This window comes from Staurois parvus, unplaced genomic scaffold (assembly GCF_062004578.1).
Source record: "Staurois parvus isolate SC_StPar_1 unplaced genomic scaffold, SC_StPar_1.0 ptg000068l, whole genome shotgun sequence".
Classification (NCBI taxonomy): domain Eukaryota; kingdom Metazoa; phylum Chordata; class Amphibia; order Anura; family Ranidae; genus Staurois; species Staurois parvus.
Window position 1 is genome coordinate 9,567,022 of NW_028317864.1, and position 13,454 is coordinate 9,580,475.

General features: G+C 44.0%; 1 protein-coding gene across 2 annotated transcripts; it reads right to left on the reverse strand.

Moving 5' to 3' along the window:
- Positions 1-2,278: 2,278 nt before the first annotated feature.
- SET (SET nuclear proto-oncogene) lies at positions 2,279-12,936 on the reverse strand. 2 transcript variants are annotated; one of them, XM_089669139.1, is made up of 8 exons: positions 12,527-12,936; positions 11,925-11,982; positions 8,133-8,275; positions 6,428-6,531; positions 6,236-6,349; positions 4,831-5,001; positions 4,595-4,754; positions 2,279-3,586 (listed from the first exon to the last, which is right to left on the reverse strand). In XM_089669139.1, coding segments are annotated over exons 1-8 (825 nt in total). In that variant the 5' UTR covers positions 12,600-12,936; the 3' UTR covers positions 2,279-3,584. The 2 variants fall into 2 exon arrangements, with proteins under 2 accessions (XP_089525265.1, XP_089525264.1); XM_089669138.1 differs by having other exon boundaries at positions 4,599-4,754; positions 12,527-12,933.
- Positions 12,937-13,454: the final 518 nt, after the last annotated feature.

Below are 13,454 nucleotides of genomic sequence, written 5' to 3' on the forward strand. Positions count from 1 at the left end.
AAAGGCGTAACTGCATTAAGGCTGCATTTACACTTGAAGCTACAAAATTTTTTTAAAAAGTCAATTGTTCTTTATGGTGCCTGTTCACACAGTGTGAACAGGAAAAAAAACCCTTAAAGGGCATAGGGACATAAAGGCACATTCCCCCCTTCCCAGAGTACAACTACTTACCGTTCCACACTGCAGGACCCCCAGTGGGTTCAAACCTGTCCCATTTCAGCAGGCATGCCACTAGGTCCTCAAAGGACAACTGTCCAGTTGGGGATTCACCACCATGGACCCATATAGCATTCTGCCAGTTAACCAGGCAGTCTAATATTGTGTAGGGTTCAGTGCCGAATGACATTACAGAGTCTGAGTACCATTCCTTTTGACTACAGAGCAACAGAACCAGATACAGCAAGTCTGTTTCCAATAGGGATTTGCAAAACTTAATAGCCAGAGAAAATACAAAAAACGATATATGGGACTACACATGACCAGCACCCAAGCCACTAGTAAGTTGAGGATTACTGCAAGTTTTGCCAATGTCCAGTCACCTGAAGGCAGCAGCATAACCCTATCACAATGGATATGAAGATGCCCTGTGATGTATCTGAGAAAGCCTCACTTTATTAACCCCCCCAGTCTCAGCAATTACATAGGAAGAGTAATTACAAAAAGAAAAAAAAAAAAAAAAAAAAGCTGGGAAAGGCTAACATTGGAATTGTGTTCATTCCACAGCAGTTAAGACAGGATTTACATTTTTTTGTCCATCTTAGGAGGAAAATAAAAAACGCACTAGGGAGCCACCATATCATAAGCTGTAATACTGTACATTTTTAGGTTAAAATGCCCAGCTGAGGTTTAAAATCCACTACACTCCAGGCACATAAACATTTGGCATCTTCCAGTTTGTTTTCTTTGGGTTCCTTCACATGGGCGGGCAGAGGGTGGTTAAAATGGGCAGCTGAGGTTTTAAAGCTCCTCCACCACCTGTCACAATAGAGACCTTGCCCATGGAGTTTGGTGCACTACAGGATTCAATTTTGGTTGTGAGGGCTATAGTGCCTACTCAACACCTGTCAAATGCCATCTTAAAAGCAACCCAAATGGGAATCACTTGAGGGCACCACATATGTGAAAGCCTTTTCTAAATTGGCCACAGCCCCCCTGCCAGCATGAAGTCTTCTCAATGGGGAAGCAGTGACCTCACTGCAAACATCCGACACTTATCCCTGCTGAGAGCCAAAACTCTCCAATCAGCAGTAAACATTTGCTTTGCTTATTTCAGGAGGTACAAATCGGACTTGGCAGGGGCATGTTTGACATCTTCAGATGTCACTCAGACTGTGGCCAACTAGGATATAGAACACCTTTTGTTATGATGCACTTTGTATTTAGCCAATTTAAAATTGAGATGAAGTACACACAAATCTAACTCAGGATAAATACTGCAATTGCCTTGGCTTTTAGTCTCAGGAAATATATCCTAGTTAGATAACCAAAACAGTGTAAGGCTGGGAAAGTGGGAAATGCTACCCTCTACCACTTGCTGGGCTCCAGAGTTGTTCTTCAAAATAAGCCAACTCCCAGCTGTCTGATGTTGCCAATCAGAGCAAATATGAGCTGATGCATTCAGAAAGCCTGACAGTGGGCTGCCAAGTGGTCACTATGCCGTGTCCTTCAAAATCCAATTCCTCTATAGCAGAGGTCTCCAAACTATGGCCCTCCAGGTGGTTAGGAACTGCAAGTCTATGAGACCTTGCAAGACTGACAGCCACAGGCAAGACTCTGAGGCATGAGGGACTTTTAGTACTTCAACAGCTGGAGGGCAATTATATAAAAGCCTCCAGCATGCATATGAACAATGTCACCTTCAGGCCACAAAGCCATTATAGACCAATTGTCCAGTATTAAAAATGGGTTATGAAATCAGTGAGCCAAATAAAGTCTTCTATATCCTTAAATACATAATGTAGGTATGTAAATTCAACAGTATTGGCATGTTAACTGATCACTAAGCTTTGCCTGAGGATCAACTTCTGGCTGTAGTTAAGATGCAGTAAATTGGACAAGGTGCATGGGTGGGAGTTAGCCACTGGGAAAAAAAAAAAAAAAAAAAAAAAAAAAAAAAAAAAAAAAAAAAAAAAAAAAAACAACCAGTCTGGATGGTCACAGCAACAGCTATAGGACAGTCAGCCCTGGAGGAGTGCAAACTAAAAATGTACGTATGCCATACTGTGCACACAATTTTTATTTATTTAATTGAAAGAATTGCAACATATATACTCAAAACTTTTGTATTAAAAAGGTTTATAAGCCTTTCTAGTCATTTATTTAATTACCAACAGGACTGGATGATGTCTTTCAGTATAAACAAATCGACAGATCACACCAATTACTTTATTCATAGTGTTGATTGACAGGCAAAAAAAATCTGACAATGCAGATTTAACAGACTAGGAATCAGATTAAGTGCCTACACACCTTTGCCAAGCATGTTACAAAAATGACAACCTCCATATTGGGAGCGCTGAGATGCTGGCTGTATAGGGGGGTTACAGCCAGTATGTGCCTCTGGCTTAGCTTGGCAGGTTAGTTTGAAAGTTACTACAAAATGCCCTGTATCAAAAACATTAAATATCAGCCTGAGAGAAAAAAACTAAATGAGTGTGTGAACATACAGGCAGGGAAGAAAGCAACTGAGTGAAAACCAGCAGTCCCTTTGTGTACACATTTAGTTTTATTGTAACAAAGCAACTTGTACACTTTAACGTTTAAAACTGAGCATTATTTCCTTTCCAAAAAAAAAATTTTTTTTTAACAATGTCCATTTCTGTGTCAGGGCTGAGAGCCATTGAGGATTTATTTTAGCTTTTACTTTTTTAAAAGTGTCTTAAACTGCATGGATGTCTTCAAAAACATCACAAACATGCCAGAGAGAAAAGCCATATTTCCAAAATGCCCAACCTAGCCCTCCCACCCCTCCCTGCTGTCTCTGAAAACCCTCCCTCTGACTATCCCTCCCCCACAATATTTTTTTTATTCTTTTTCAAAATTTTTTAAACAAGAAAAAAAAATAGACCGATACATGTTGGTAACTGCCATCTGCCCATATTCACATGGAAACAGTAACCTCTGAGCCCAATATACACAGGAGAGGAAAAAATGGAAAGGCTACACTGCTATGCACTACCACACAGGGTCTAAGAGCCCTCAGCTTAGACCAGAGGCAGCCGCTAAGGACACAAGACTCCGCGTACACCTTGTGATGATACAGGTTGTAGTTTGATTTCAGGAGAATGGATCTGGGAACCAAAAAAAAAACCAAAAAAGGTTAGAGATTTCCACTGTATTTTTACTCAGTTCTTACCTCTCCCCCCAAAAAAATAAAATTATGAACCATGATAAAGGAGGGGAAGGGACCAAGAACAAGGCGACCAATCACACACACAAAATTAAAAAAAAAATAAAATAAAAATAGAATAAAAAAAACAAAAAAGAACACAACAGCATCTTGCTCCCAGGGACTGGATAAAAAAAAAGGAAAAAAGGGGTGGAATCCAAACAATGCAATCACTTAGTCGTCTTCGCCTTCATCTTCCTGTAAACCGGAAAAAAAAGATACATGAGTACAAGTTACAGTGAGGAATGTTTGAAAAAAAAAAAAAAACCCTATAGTGCTAGCCTGAGCCAATGGTTTTGGCTTTGGACATTAACAAAATTCAGTGGCAGCCTATCAGATACACATCTGGTGAGAACAGGAATCCATTCTAGCCTACATCATGAACCCAATCAATCCACATGGCAAGTGATGCAGTCCAATGCTCTCTACTGTATGCAAGCCTGAACTGAAAACTAAAATTGCCCTACAACGGCCAAGTAGGTCACTACAGGGGTAACAAGTTAAGAAGGTTCCTAGATATTTCAAGATGCTTTATGGGCACCACGGAATATCAAAACTGCACTTTGTTACATTATCACATTTTCAAAACTGAAGCATGGTAAACAAACCAGCATCCACCTTTCATTTTCAAAGCTTAACCTATAACTAAAGGCATAACTTATTTTAGTTTCAGATAGAGTGGAGAGGATGTAGAACACCTGTCAGCTTTTACTGCTGTCTGTTCTCCCAGATTCAGCCTCACACATTTTGGGTCGTCCCCAGAAAAGAGGGGAAATCTTCCAATGGAGACTAGTTATAAAGACCTGGGGGTATCCAAGGGATTCCCTTTTTGTAGGGATTTCCCCTCACTTCACATCTGGCTATGGAACAGGAAGTGAAGGGAAATCTCTGCAATGCGACCCAGATGACTAAATATAACTCTTAACCATACAAAATGGAAAAACGTTTTGCCTTTAGTTTTACTTTAACAAAATCAGCTGAAGATAGAATTGGTTGCCATGCACAGCTGCTCTGTGTTTAACACTAAAATTTGCCCACGGACACCTTGTCCAACAGCACACATCTGACATGCCTTATGGCGACGTATGCTCAAGGTTGTAAACAGTGTCAATGATCTTCAACTGTTCTGTTGCATAAAAAAAATTTAATTTGACGTTTGCTTCTAAACTGCTTTGCATGCATAATCAAGTAGGAAAGTTTACGTACATACCTCTGCCTCTTCTCCCTCTTCATCTTCGTCGTCATCCTCCTCTCCTTCAACCTCATCTTCATCACCTTCCTCATCAATATCTTCAAGTCCTTCCTCCTCTTCGTCGTCGTCATCTTCTTCCTCTCCCTCGTTTTCTTCATCCTCCATATCTGGAACCTAATTAAATGTATAATTTTAGTTACCGCTGATTATATATGTAGAGATGACTAAGGTTAAGGCAGATGTTACTCACAAGGTAGTACTGTAATGGATTTGGCCATATGTCATCCTTTATAACCTCTCCCAGCTCATCTGCCCCTGCATCAGAATGATCCGTGAACCAAGTGAAAAAGCTTTCGGGTTCTTCGTGTTGCCTCTTTCGGCTGGCTTTATTCTGTGTTTGGCAAGAGCGCTTTGTCAAATCCTAAAGTGAATAAAGAGAAGTTTTGAGAACCTAAATGTCAGATCTTTTCTAAAGGTTTTCTTTTGGCCAAACATTACTTGTGCAAGGAGGATTCTTATCACTGCCTTTGTGCCAGCTTTGTCCGAAGTACAATGACCAAGGAGGAAACCACATGGCAAATATCTTGTCCATTGTTTGACCAATGCGATTTAGATTGCATTTTTTTATTTTATAAATACACCTGACCCCTTTCATTGCCAGAATCATTTACACAAAAAATAATTTTTCACTTGAAGACTACTTAAAAAACACAAACCATATTTTCCGAAAGCAGAGACCCTGGAGAATAAAATAGTGGTAGTTCCAATTTATGGCACACTATATTCGTGCATTGATCTATCAAATTTAAATTTTCAATTACAAAAAAGTTAAACAAAAAAGGCACAAATTCTCTCCACTCCCTTTTTTAGTTGTATTTTTAAACATGAAGCTGCACCAAGTAAACACAGCATGTAAAGCTTTAGACTATCATAATTTCAATAGGCAACATCTTAAAAGCCCACCACAGGTCATCAATTTAGGGGTAACCATGACTCTGGTGCGTGCAGCTATGTGGTACAATGTTTTCATACATAGGCACCTCAGACAGCTAACGTTCATATGTTTGTGCACATGGTGAAGGAGGGGGTGCTGGGTGATTGGGTGTAATTCTCGCAAGAGGTCCCGTGATAATTTGAGAGAGGTCCTCTGAATCAAGTGTCTTAAGCATCTGATGTCTCATCTGCCCTCCACTGAAGCTAATTGAGTGGAGATTGTGATCTACTGGTTTCTTCCCTGGCCATGGAAAATGACACACACAGGTCATGTACAGGTTTGTCACAGCTAGGGGAAATCAGTGAATGTATGTTCACTGATCTCCCTCCCCTTCACCTAGCAACACCTGCCATGTGGTTCATACATCAATGGCAATAAAGGGGTTGAATCACCTAACAGTAGACATGCAAACATTAAGTCTTTGCAATGAACATGCAAACACAAGTGTTACATTACACATACTTGAAGCCTTATTAAAACATCCAACAGGCGTCTACTTACATATTTAAAAATATTTGGGAGGGGGGCATTTCAAATCGGGATTGCATTAAAGTGCAACGCCATCACTGGAAGAAGCACCCACTCATCTACTTGCGTGTTATAACCAGTTCTGATTACCAAGGGCACTAGCAAACTTCAATTTTATGCCACTGACTCCTACCTTTCCAGCTTTCCATTTGATCTCCGTTGACTTTGAGGAAGGATCACCACTCTCATTTAAGTGAAACTCTTTAGAGAGAACTTTGTTTTCAAAGTAGGGATTTTCATCAAAATTCTACCAAAGAGAAAAAGGTCAGCCACCAAGACTACATGCAAGACTAGTAAACCACACAACATACTTCATGATACATACAAAATCTATTCTGTATCCAGATTTTATGTCTTCAAACTCTGTGACCTCCACCCGAGTAAGATAGTGAAGTGCTTCTTCATCCTCTTCACCCAACAGCGCAGAGACTGCAAAAGGAGGTGAAAAAAATTGTTAGAAATGGTTGATACCAAGCCACTATTATCCTTATGTTCTGGGTTCAACTCAATGACAATACAAATATCAATATCCACCAAGATATGACTTCTCACTAAAGGCAAAACTTCTCAGAGGGATGTGAACATCTGTTAAGTTTTTATTGCTGTCTGACCCACAAATGGGATCCCCGTCCATTTCCATTCTTGGAAATAACTATTCTGGTGACTTGGGATTTCCTTTCACTTGTTTTGGCTTTTGGAATGGAAGTGATGGAAAATCTTTCCAATTGGGTATTGAAAATAAAAAAGTTTTGCCTGGAGTTCTACTTTTAGGCTTGGGTCACATCTGTGCGGGTGGTGCCACTGCAGGACCCACAAAAACATCTGCAGCCGCACCACTCACACAGAGGAATGCGTGACATTAATTCTAATGGCATGCTGCCCGCACTGGAAATCCCAACAGGACTGGGAACCTCAAATCCTGTGCGGGCTGCGATTTCCACTAGTGCAGGGACTTCTTCCCTGCGTGCCCCAGGGCACGCAGGGAAGAATGGGCTATCGTACCCGCACAAATGACAGACATGTATGAGCCAGGGGTAAAACTGCATTCACACTAGTGTGGTTTTAAACGTGACTTCCGAGTTGTACAGAATTGCAAAACAATGGAAATCACATTGTTTTCAATGGTGCCCATTCTTATCAGTGCAACTCAGCACGGTGTAATTTTGGAAAGGGTTTATGTACTATTTTGATGCGATTCCAGCATAATTTTTGGCCCCACAGGATATGCAAACCACATCTAAATTGCACTACATAAGTCATATCAGCCAGATTGCAACAGTGCAAGCCTAGCATAAGTGTTCTTAAACACACATTAAAGCCCTTCAGCATATATAGTCTACGTTTTCAGCAATAGATCTAATATGAAGCCTCATTTAGAATATATCAAATATCCTGCACTTCCCACTCATTTTATTAAAGTATAACTAAACTTTAGTTTTAGATAAAGTGGTAAGAATCCATTCTAACATCTGTGTTTTTATTGCCCTCTCCACATTAGGGTGATTGACCCTTTGTCTTGTTTACAGTGATCACTGAAAGAATACGGTTTTGAGAACTCAAACTTTAATAGAGGTGAAATCTTCCTATTGGGGCATCAATTTTGTTGACCCTGGTTAACCAGGGATTCCCTTACTTTAAAGGGATTTACTCACTTTGTCTTGACTATGGGACAGCATGTGAAGGGAAATCTCCACAATGAGACAGACCTTTAGCCTGGGTTCACACCAGAAATCGTGCGTCTTTACTTGAAGTCGCAAGATTTCAAAGTCTGTCAGTGTGACTTGGAAGACATCTGATCGACTTCATGCACAGATGACTATGCAAGTCGCACCTAAAACCGCAAATAGTGCAGGAACTACTTTCAAAATCGATGCCACTCTGATGGAGTTGCTTCGATTAGAAAGGTTACATTGCCAAACATAGGGTGAAACTTGTCATGCGATATGTCAAGTCACATCGGTGTGAACCAGGACTTCCCAGAGTACGCAGGTTCCCAGAGTCATAATAGGCTAAACATAAAATATGCTTACCTTGTGGGTGATTGACAAATGTTGTGACCCAAAAATTTGGGATTTTGGCGATCAATTCTGACCTCTTCTGAAAGAATGGCTGACGAAGTTTGTTGTATTTCTGTTCTACCTTCAGTATCTCCTCACTGGCTTGTTCGTTCAGTCTACAGAGAGAATATTTTGTAATCACAAACTGGCGTTTAAGCAACTACAGACATTAAAGGCCAATTACAGTAAGTCACACCAGCACTACAGTTTACACATAGAAAGTGATTTCAGGAAACAAAAAAGAGCACACCCCTCCTTTATAGTCACCCCCACTTCTCACAAGTTGGATAGCAATTTGTGATATGCTTTACTGTTTGCACACAGATGATTCTAATCTGCAGAGTTGTTTAACCACTTGCCCTCCAGAGGATTTACCCCCCCTCCGACCAGGCCATTTTTTTTGCAATACGGCGCTGCATTACTTTGACAATTGCACGGTCGTGCAACAATGTACATAAATACAATTTGTGTCCTTTTTTCCCCCCCCCCACACAGAGCTTTCTTTCAGTGGTATTTGACCAGCTCTGCATTTTCTATTTTTGCTCTCTAAACAAACTTTGCTATAAAACGTAAAGTAGAATTTTTTTTAAAATCAAATTTCTCCATAAATTTAGGACAAAATGTATTCTGCTACGTCTTCTGTAAACAAAAAATCCCCAATACATGTAAATTAATTTGTTTACGTGAAAGTTATAGTGCCTACAAATGGCGGTATAGATACTGGAATTTTTTTTTTTTTTTTTTTTTTACACCAGTAATGGCGGCAATCAGCGACTTATTGTGGGACTGTGGCAGCAGAACTGACTGCCACTCCAATACAGTGATCAGTGCTAAAAAAGCACTGACACTGGGCAGGAAGGGGTTAACATCTGGGGCGATCAAAGGGTCAACAGTGCTTTTTACTAGAGAGACATGCTGTGTATTTCTCTGATGTGCAGAGAAGTGCACAGCAGCATGTCCTTGCTGGCAGGAGAGACCTGTGTTGTAAACACAGCTCTCTCCCCTAACTGTTCCACATGGTGATTGCCAGCAGGGAATCTCAAGCTGGGACCGCTGATTGACATCTGTACCACACACACCCACCCACAAATACAAATATATACACACACACAGATTGCCCTGCAGCAGTAGTTCTACTATAGGGTGGCGGGAAAGCAGTTAATGAAGAAAACCAAGATTCACAATTGGAATTCTGTAAGGATCTAGCACACACACTTAGAGGAAATGACACTTTACAAATCCATTCAGAAGAAAACTTCAGCCATGGTCAAGCATCTGTGCATGTTTATTTTAAAGTGTACCCAGAGCAAACAGATCAGTGTTCTTTGTATATATAAAGAGAATGCAATGGTTACATCCCATCAGGTCAATATCACTCTCTGTATCCCCAATGCAGAAATTCAACTTCTGTGACCAAAGAAAACCCAATATTTTAGATTGTCACCAGAACAGGAACAGAGGAGACGGGAAGCCTTCCAAATGGGGCATTTGTTCCGGTAAAACTTCCAAGACTGAATATACATTATACAATCAGATTGCACAATCTCCTTTAGATTTACCAAAGCTGAAGCGGAAGTATGAATCTAAACAATCTGTTCAGACAGTAAATCAGGCATTAGCATTTACATAGTTGGTGGTAAATCTAAAGATCGTAAGCTGATCATACACTATCCTTTAGATCTTTGACCAACTATGTAGTACAAGGGCCTGTCTGATTTGATACAAGTAGAATGTATTGTTTAGGTTTTGGTAAATGTAATGGAGATTGCACAGAATATGCAGTGTAAGGCCATACTAAAAAATGTCCCACACTTTGGATAAGATTTCCTCTCCCTTCCCATTTCTAAAAAGTAGAAAATATCCTCACTTCCTGTGCCATTGGTGAGATTTCCCTTTACTTTGTGTTAATGGGGACTATCCCCCAACTGCACAGAGGGCTAAAGAAAAATCTCTCCCACCGGCATAAACAGGACAGGAAGGGAAACCTCCCCAACAGTAATACAAGACAGGAAGTAAAGAAAGATCCCCCCCAATGGCACAAACATGGGACAGGAATGAAATGTAATCTCCCCAAAGGCACAAGCAAAACAGGAACTAAAAGGGAAATTTCTCAACAGAACACAGGACAGGAAACCTCTCCAATAGCAAGATAAGATAAGTAAAGAGTCTCCCCAATGTCACAAAGATGGGGCAGAAACTAAAGGAAAATCCCCCAACAGCACAAAGACAGGAACTAAAGAGAAATCCCCCAAACAGCACAAACCGGAAAAGTAAGGGAAACAATAAGACAGGAAGTAAAGAAAAATCTCCCCCAACAGGATCAATTCACTAAAATACTCACACGGTATTTCAAAAGTAGTCAATTCACTATAAACGCGCGTAACTTACCAAATGTTAAATATTTATGTTTTGCAATATTTAGCACTTACGTTTTACGTTACTTGGGTGGTTTCACAATGTTTTTTGTGCAGGCCAGCATTGCACCAGAATGCACACAGCAATACTGTGAAACTATGAGAACATTGTAGTGTGCTTTCATTCACAAAACAATCTCCCTCGCTGAAATGTTACAATTTATTTTCAGTCATGAACTCAGAACATTTTCACACTGATACATTGTATATGTTTCACTGTCCAGTGATCCTCTAATTGTTATTTTGTACACTTCTAAAATGCCGCCAGCAAACACCTGGTGATAAATAACGAGCGTGTTAATGAATTGACCAACGACTTTTTGGGGGCGGTATTTACCTCACATTTGATATTTTACTATGGACTCATCTTACACTACATTTCTGAAAAATGAGTTAAGTGACCTTCACATCGCATGTGGTAACCTTTAGTGAATTGACCCCATAGACAGGAACTAAAGAGAAATCTCTCCAACAGGACAGGAAATCTCTCCAGAACACAAGATGAGTGAAAGCAAATCTCCCAATCAGCACAATGATGGGACAGGAATTTAAAAAAAAAAATATCCCCTATGGCAAAACCATAGGGAAATCTCGACAGTAAAATAAGAGGGAAATTGAGACCCCCCCCCAGCATGCCACAGCAACAGGAACTGAGGGGAAATGTGTTCCACCCGCAGCACAGCAACAGAAAAGCGACACCCCCTTCTCAGCAATGGAAATTGAGGAGAAATGCGCCCCACACCAACCAGCCACCCCAGTGATGGGAATTGAGCGAAAATCACGCCGAACCCCCCGCAACAGGAATTGAGGAAAAATGCTCCCCCACAGAACCGCAACGGGAATTGAGGAAATCGCCCACACCAACCAGCCACCCCCCCCAACACAGCTCCAGGAACCCACCCGTCCCCTGGCACGACGGGAATTGAGGGGAAATCGCCCACACCAACCAGCCACCCCCCCCCCCCAGCACAGTGACAGGAAACCACCCGCCCCCACTGGCACAAGGACAGGAATTGAGGGGAAATCGCCCAACCCCTGGCACTGTGATGGGAATTGAGGAGAATCTCCTAAATGGCACACAGGAAGATAAATCCTCCTAAAATGAAGATGGGACAGGAAGTAAAGAAAAATCTCCCTGAAGGCACACAGGACAGTTAGAGAAATCTTAACAGAACACAGACAAGTAAAACACAAAGCACTAGGGCAAGATCTCCCCAACATCACAATCAGTACAGGAAGCAGAAAGAAATCCCCCCGGTGCCCCACACACAATGCGGGAGTTTGTAGTTGTGTGAAGGTCACCCTGCGGGATGCACATACACCGTACATACAGGACACCCCCCGCCATTACCTGTCTATTTCATTCTGTACTTCGTCGATATGCTCGATGGCTTCCTGTTGCTCCTTTTCTGTGAGGAGAGAAGAGACAATGAGATGAGCGATGTGTGGGGGAGAATTGCGGACACCCCGCGGTGGTAGTGGCGGTCCGGCTCCGACACACGTGGGGTTTCGGCGCTTCGCTGACAGGAAGTGCGGCACACACAGGCCGCTGGCGGGTACAGCGGGAAGGACAAATCGTGGCGGCCCCGGGGACCCACGTGGAGGCGGTGCGGCCCTCCCTCACCCCGGGAGGACAGAGGCGAGCCTGGAGGTAAAGGTTCTCCCACCATAGGCCCCCGTGTGCCGGCCCCGGCCTGCGCCATGCGGACCAGGACGGAAGCATCATGGCGGAGGACAATGAGCAGACGGGCTGCCTCCGCCTCCCGGGCCAGGACTAGCCCGGCCTGTCCTCCTCGCTCAAGCAGAGCGCCGCCCGGCGAGTCTCTTCCACCGGTTCCGCGGCCTCGTGCGGCGCCCAACCCGCCTTCTCCCCGGGGCCTTCCCGGGCAGCGCGCCTTGTGGAAAATGGCCGCCCTCCCCCCTCCTCCTTCCCTCCCCGCTCCCCCGGCTTACCTGAGGTCTCGTCCGCTCCGTCGTGGTTGGAGTTCACCTCCTTTTTACTGAGTTTGGCCGCCGGCGCCGACATGTCGGTGAGAAGGAGAGAGCGCGGCAAGGAGAGCGGCGGCGGAGGAGGAGGCGGGGGGTGCAGGCTCGGGCCTGGCTGCTGAGGGAGGAGGAGAGAGGGAGCTGCTCCTCGGTGAGGCGGTGCAGGGACCGCTCCTGGGAAGGGAGGGGGGACGGAACACCTCAGCAGTGATCCCCTCCTTCCTGTGCGGCCGGAGAGATGCTGACTGGCGGCCCGGAGCGGGACAGGCAGACGAGTGCGATGGCCGCCGCTGTGTGTGAGTGAGTGAGAAGGGAATCTCGCTCGCCACCAGTGTGTGAGAGAAAAGAAGGGGAGGGGCGCACTGCGCTCGGCACCAACACGCGCTCCCGCTCTTGGGATCGAGGCGGCACCACCTCCTCCACGAGGGCGGGGGGGGTTTGCTAACAGGTGGGCGGGACTTCCCGCAGCAGTTTAACTAGACAGCTCCTCCCACACTCCCCCCTCCTCCGCCGTTTCTTCGGAAAGGTGGAGCCAGCCGAGGAGGCGGGAAGGGACGTCACGAGCGACGCCGCCGAGCTGTTGGATTGGGACGGGCTCAAAGGCTGGGGTCACGTGGGCCGGAGGAGGCAAGGCGGAGGGGGGAAAAAAGAGGCGAGCTTGTGTTGCGGATGCGCGCTCAGTTCCCGCCGCACGCGGCAAGGGGAGGGGGATGCGGTGGTGGGTGGTGTGGCCACGCCTACCCCGCGCACCCGTGTCCTGTAACCCTGTAGCTGCCGAGGTGGTTATATAATGCGGAGAGCGGGAGGGGGCCCTCGTTGTAGTGCATCCGTTCCCACGTGGGGCACACGTAGGAAATACTTTGTAACGATGGAAGGCACAAACGGAGGATCGGTG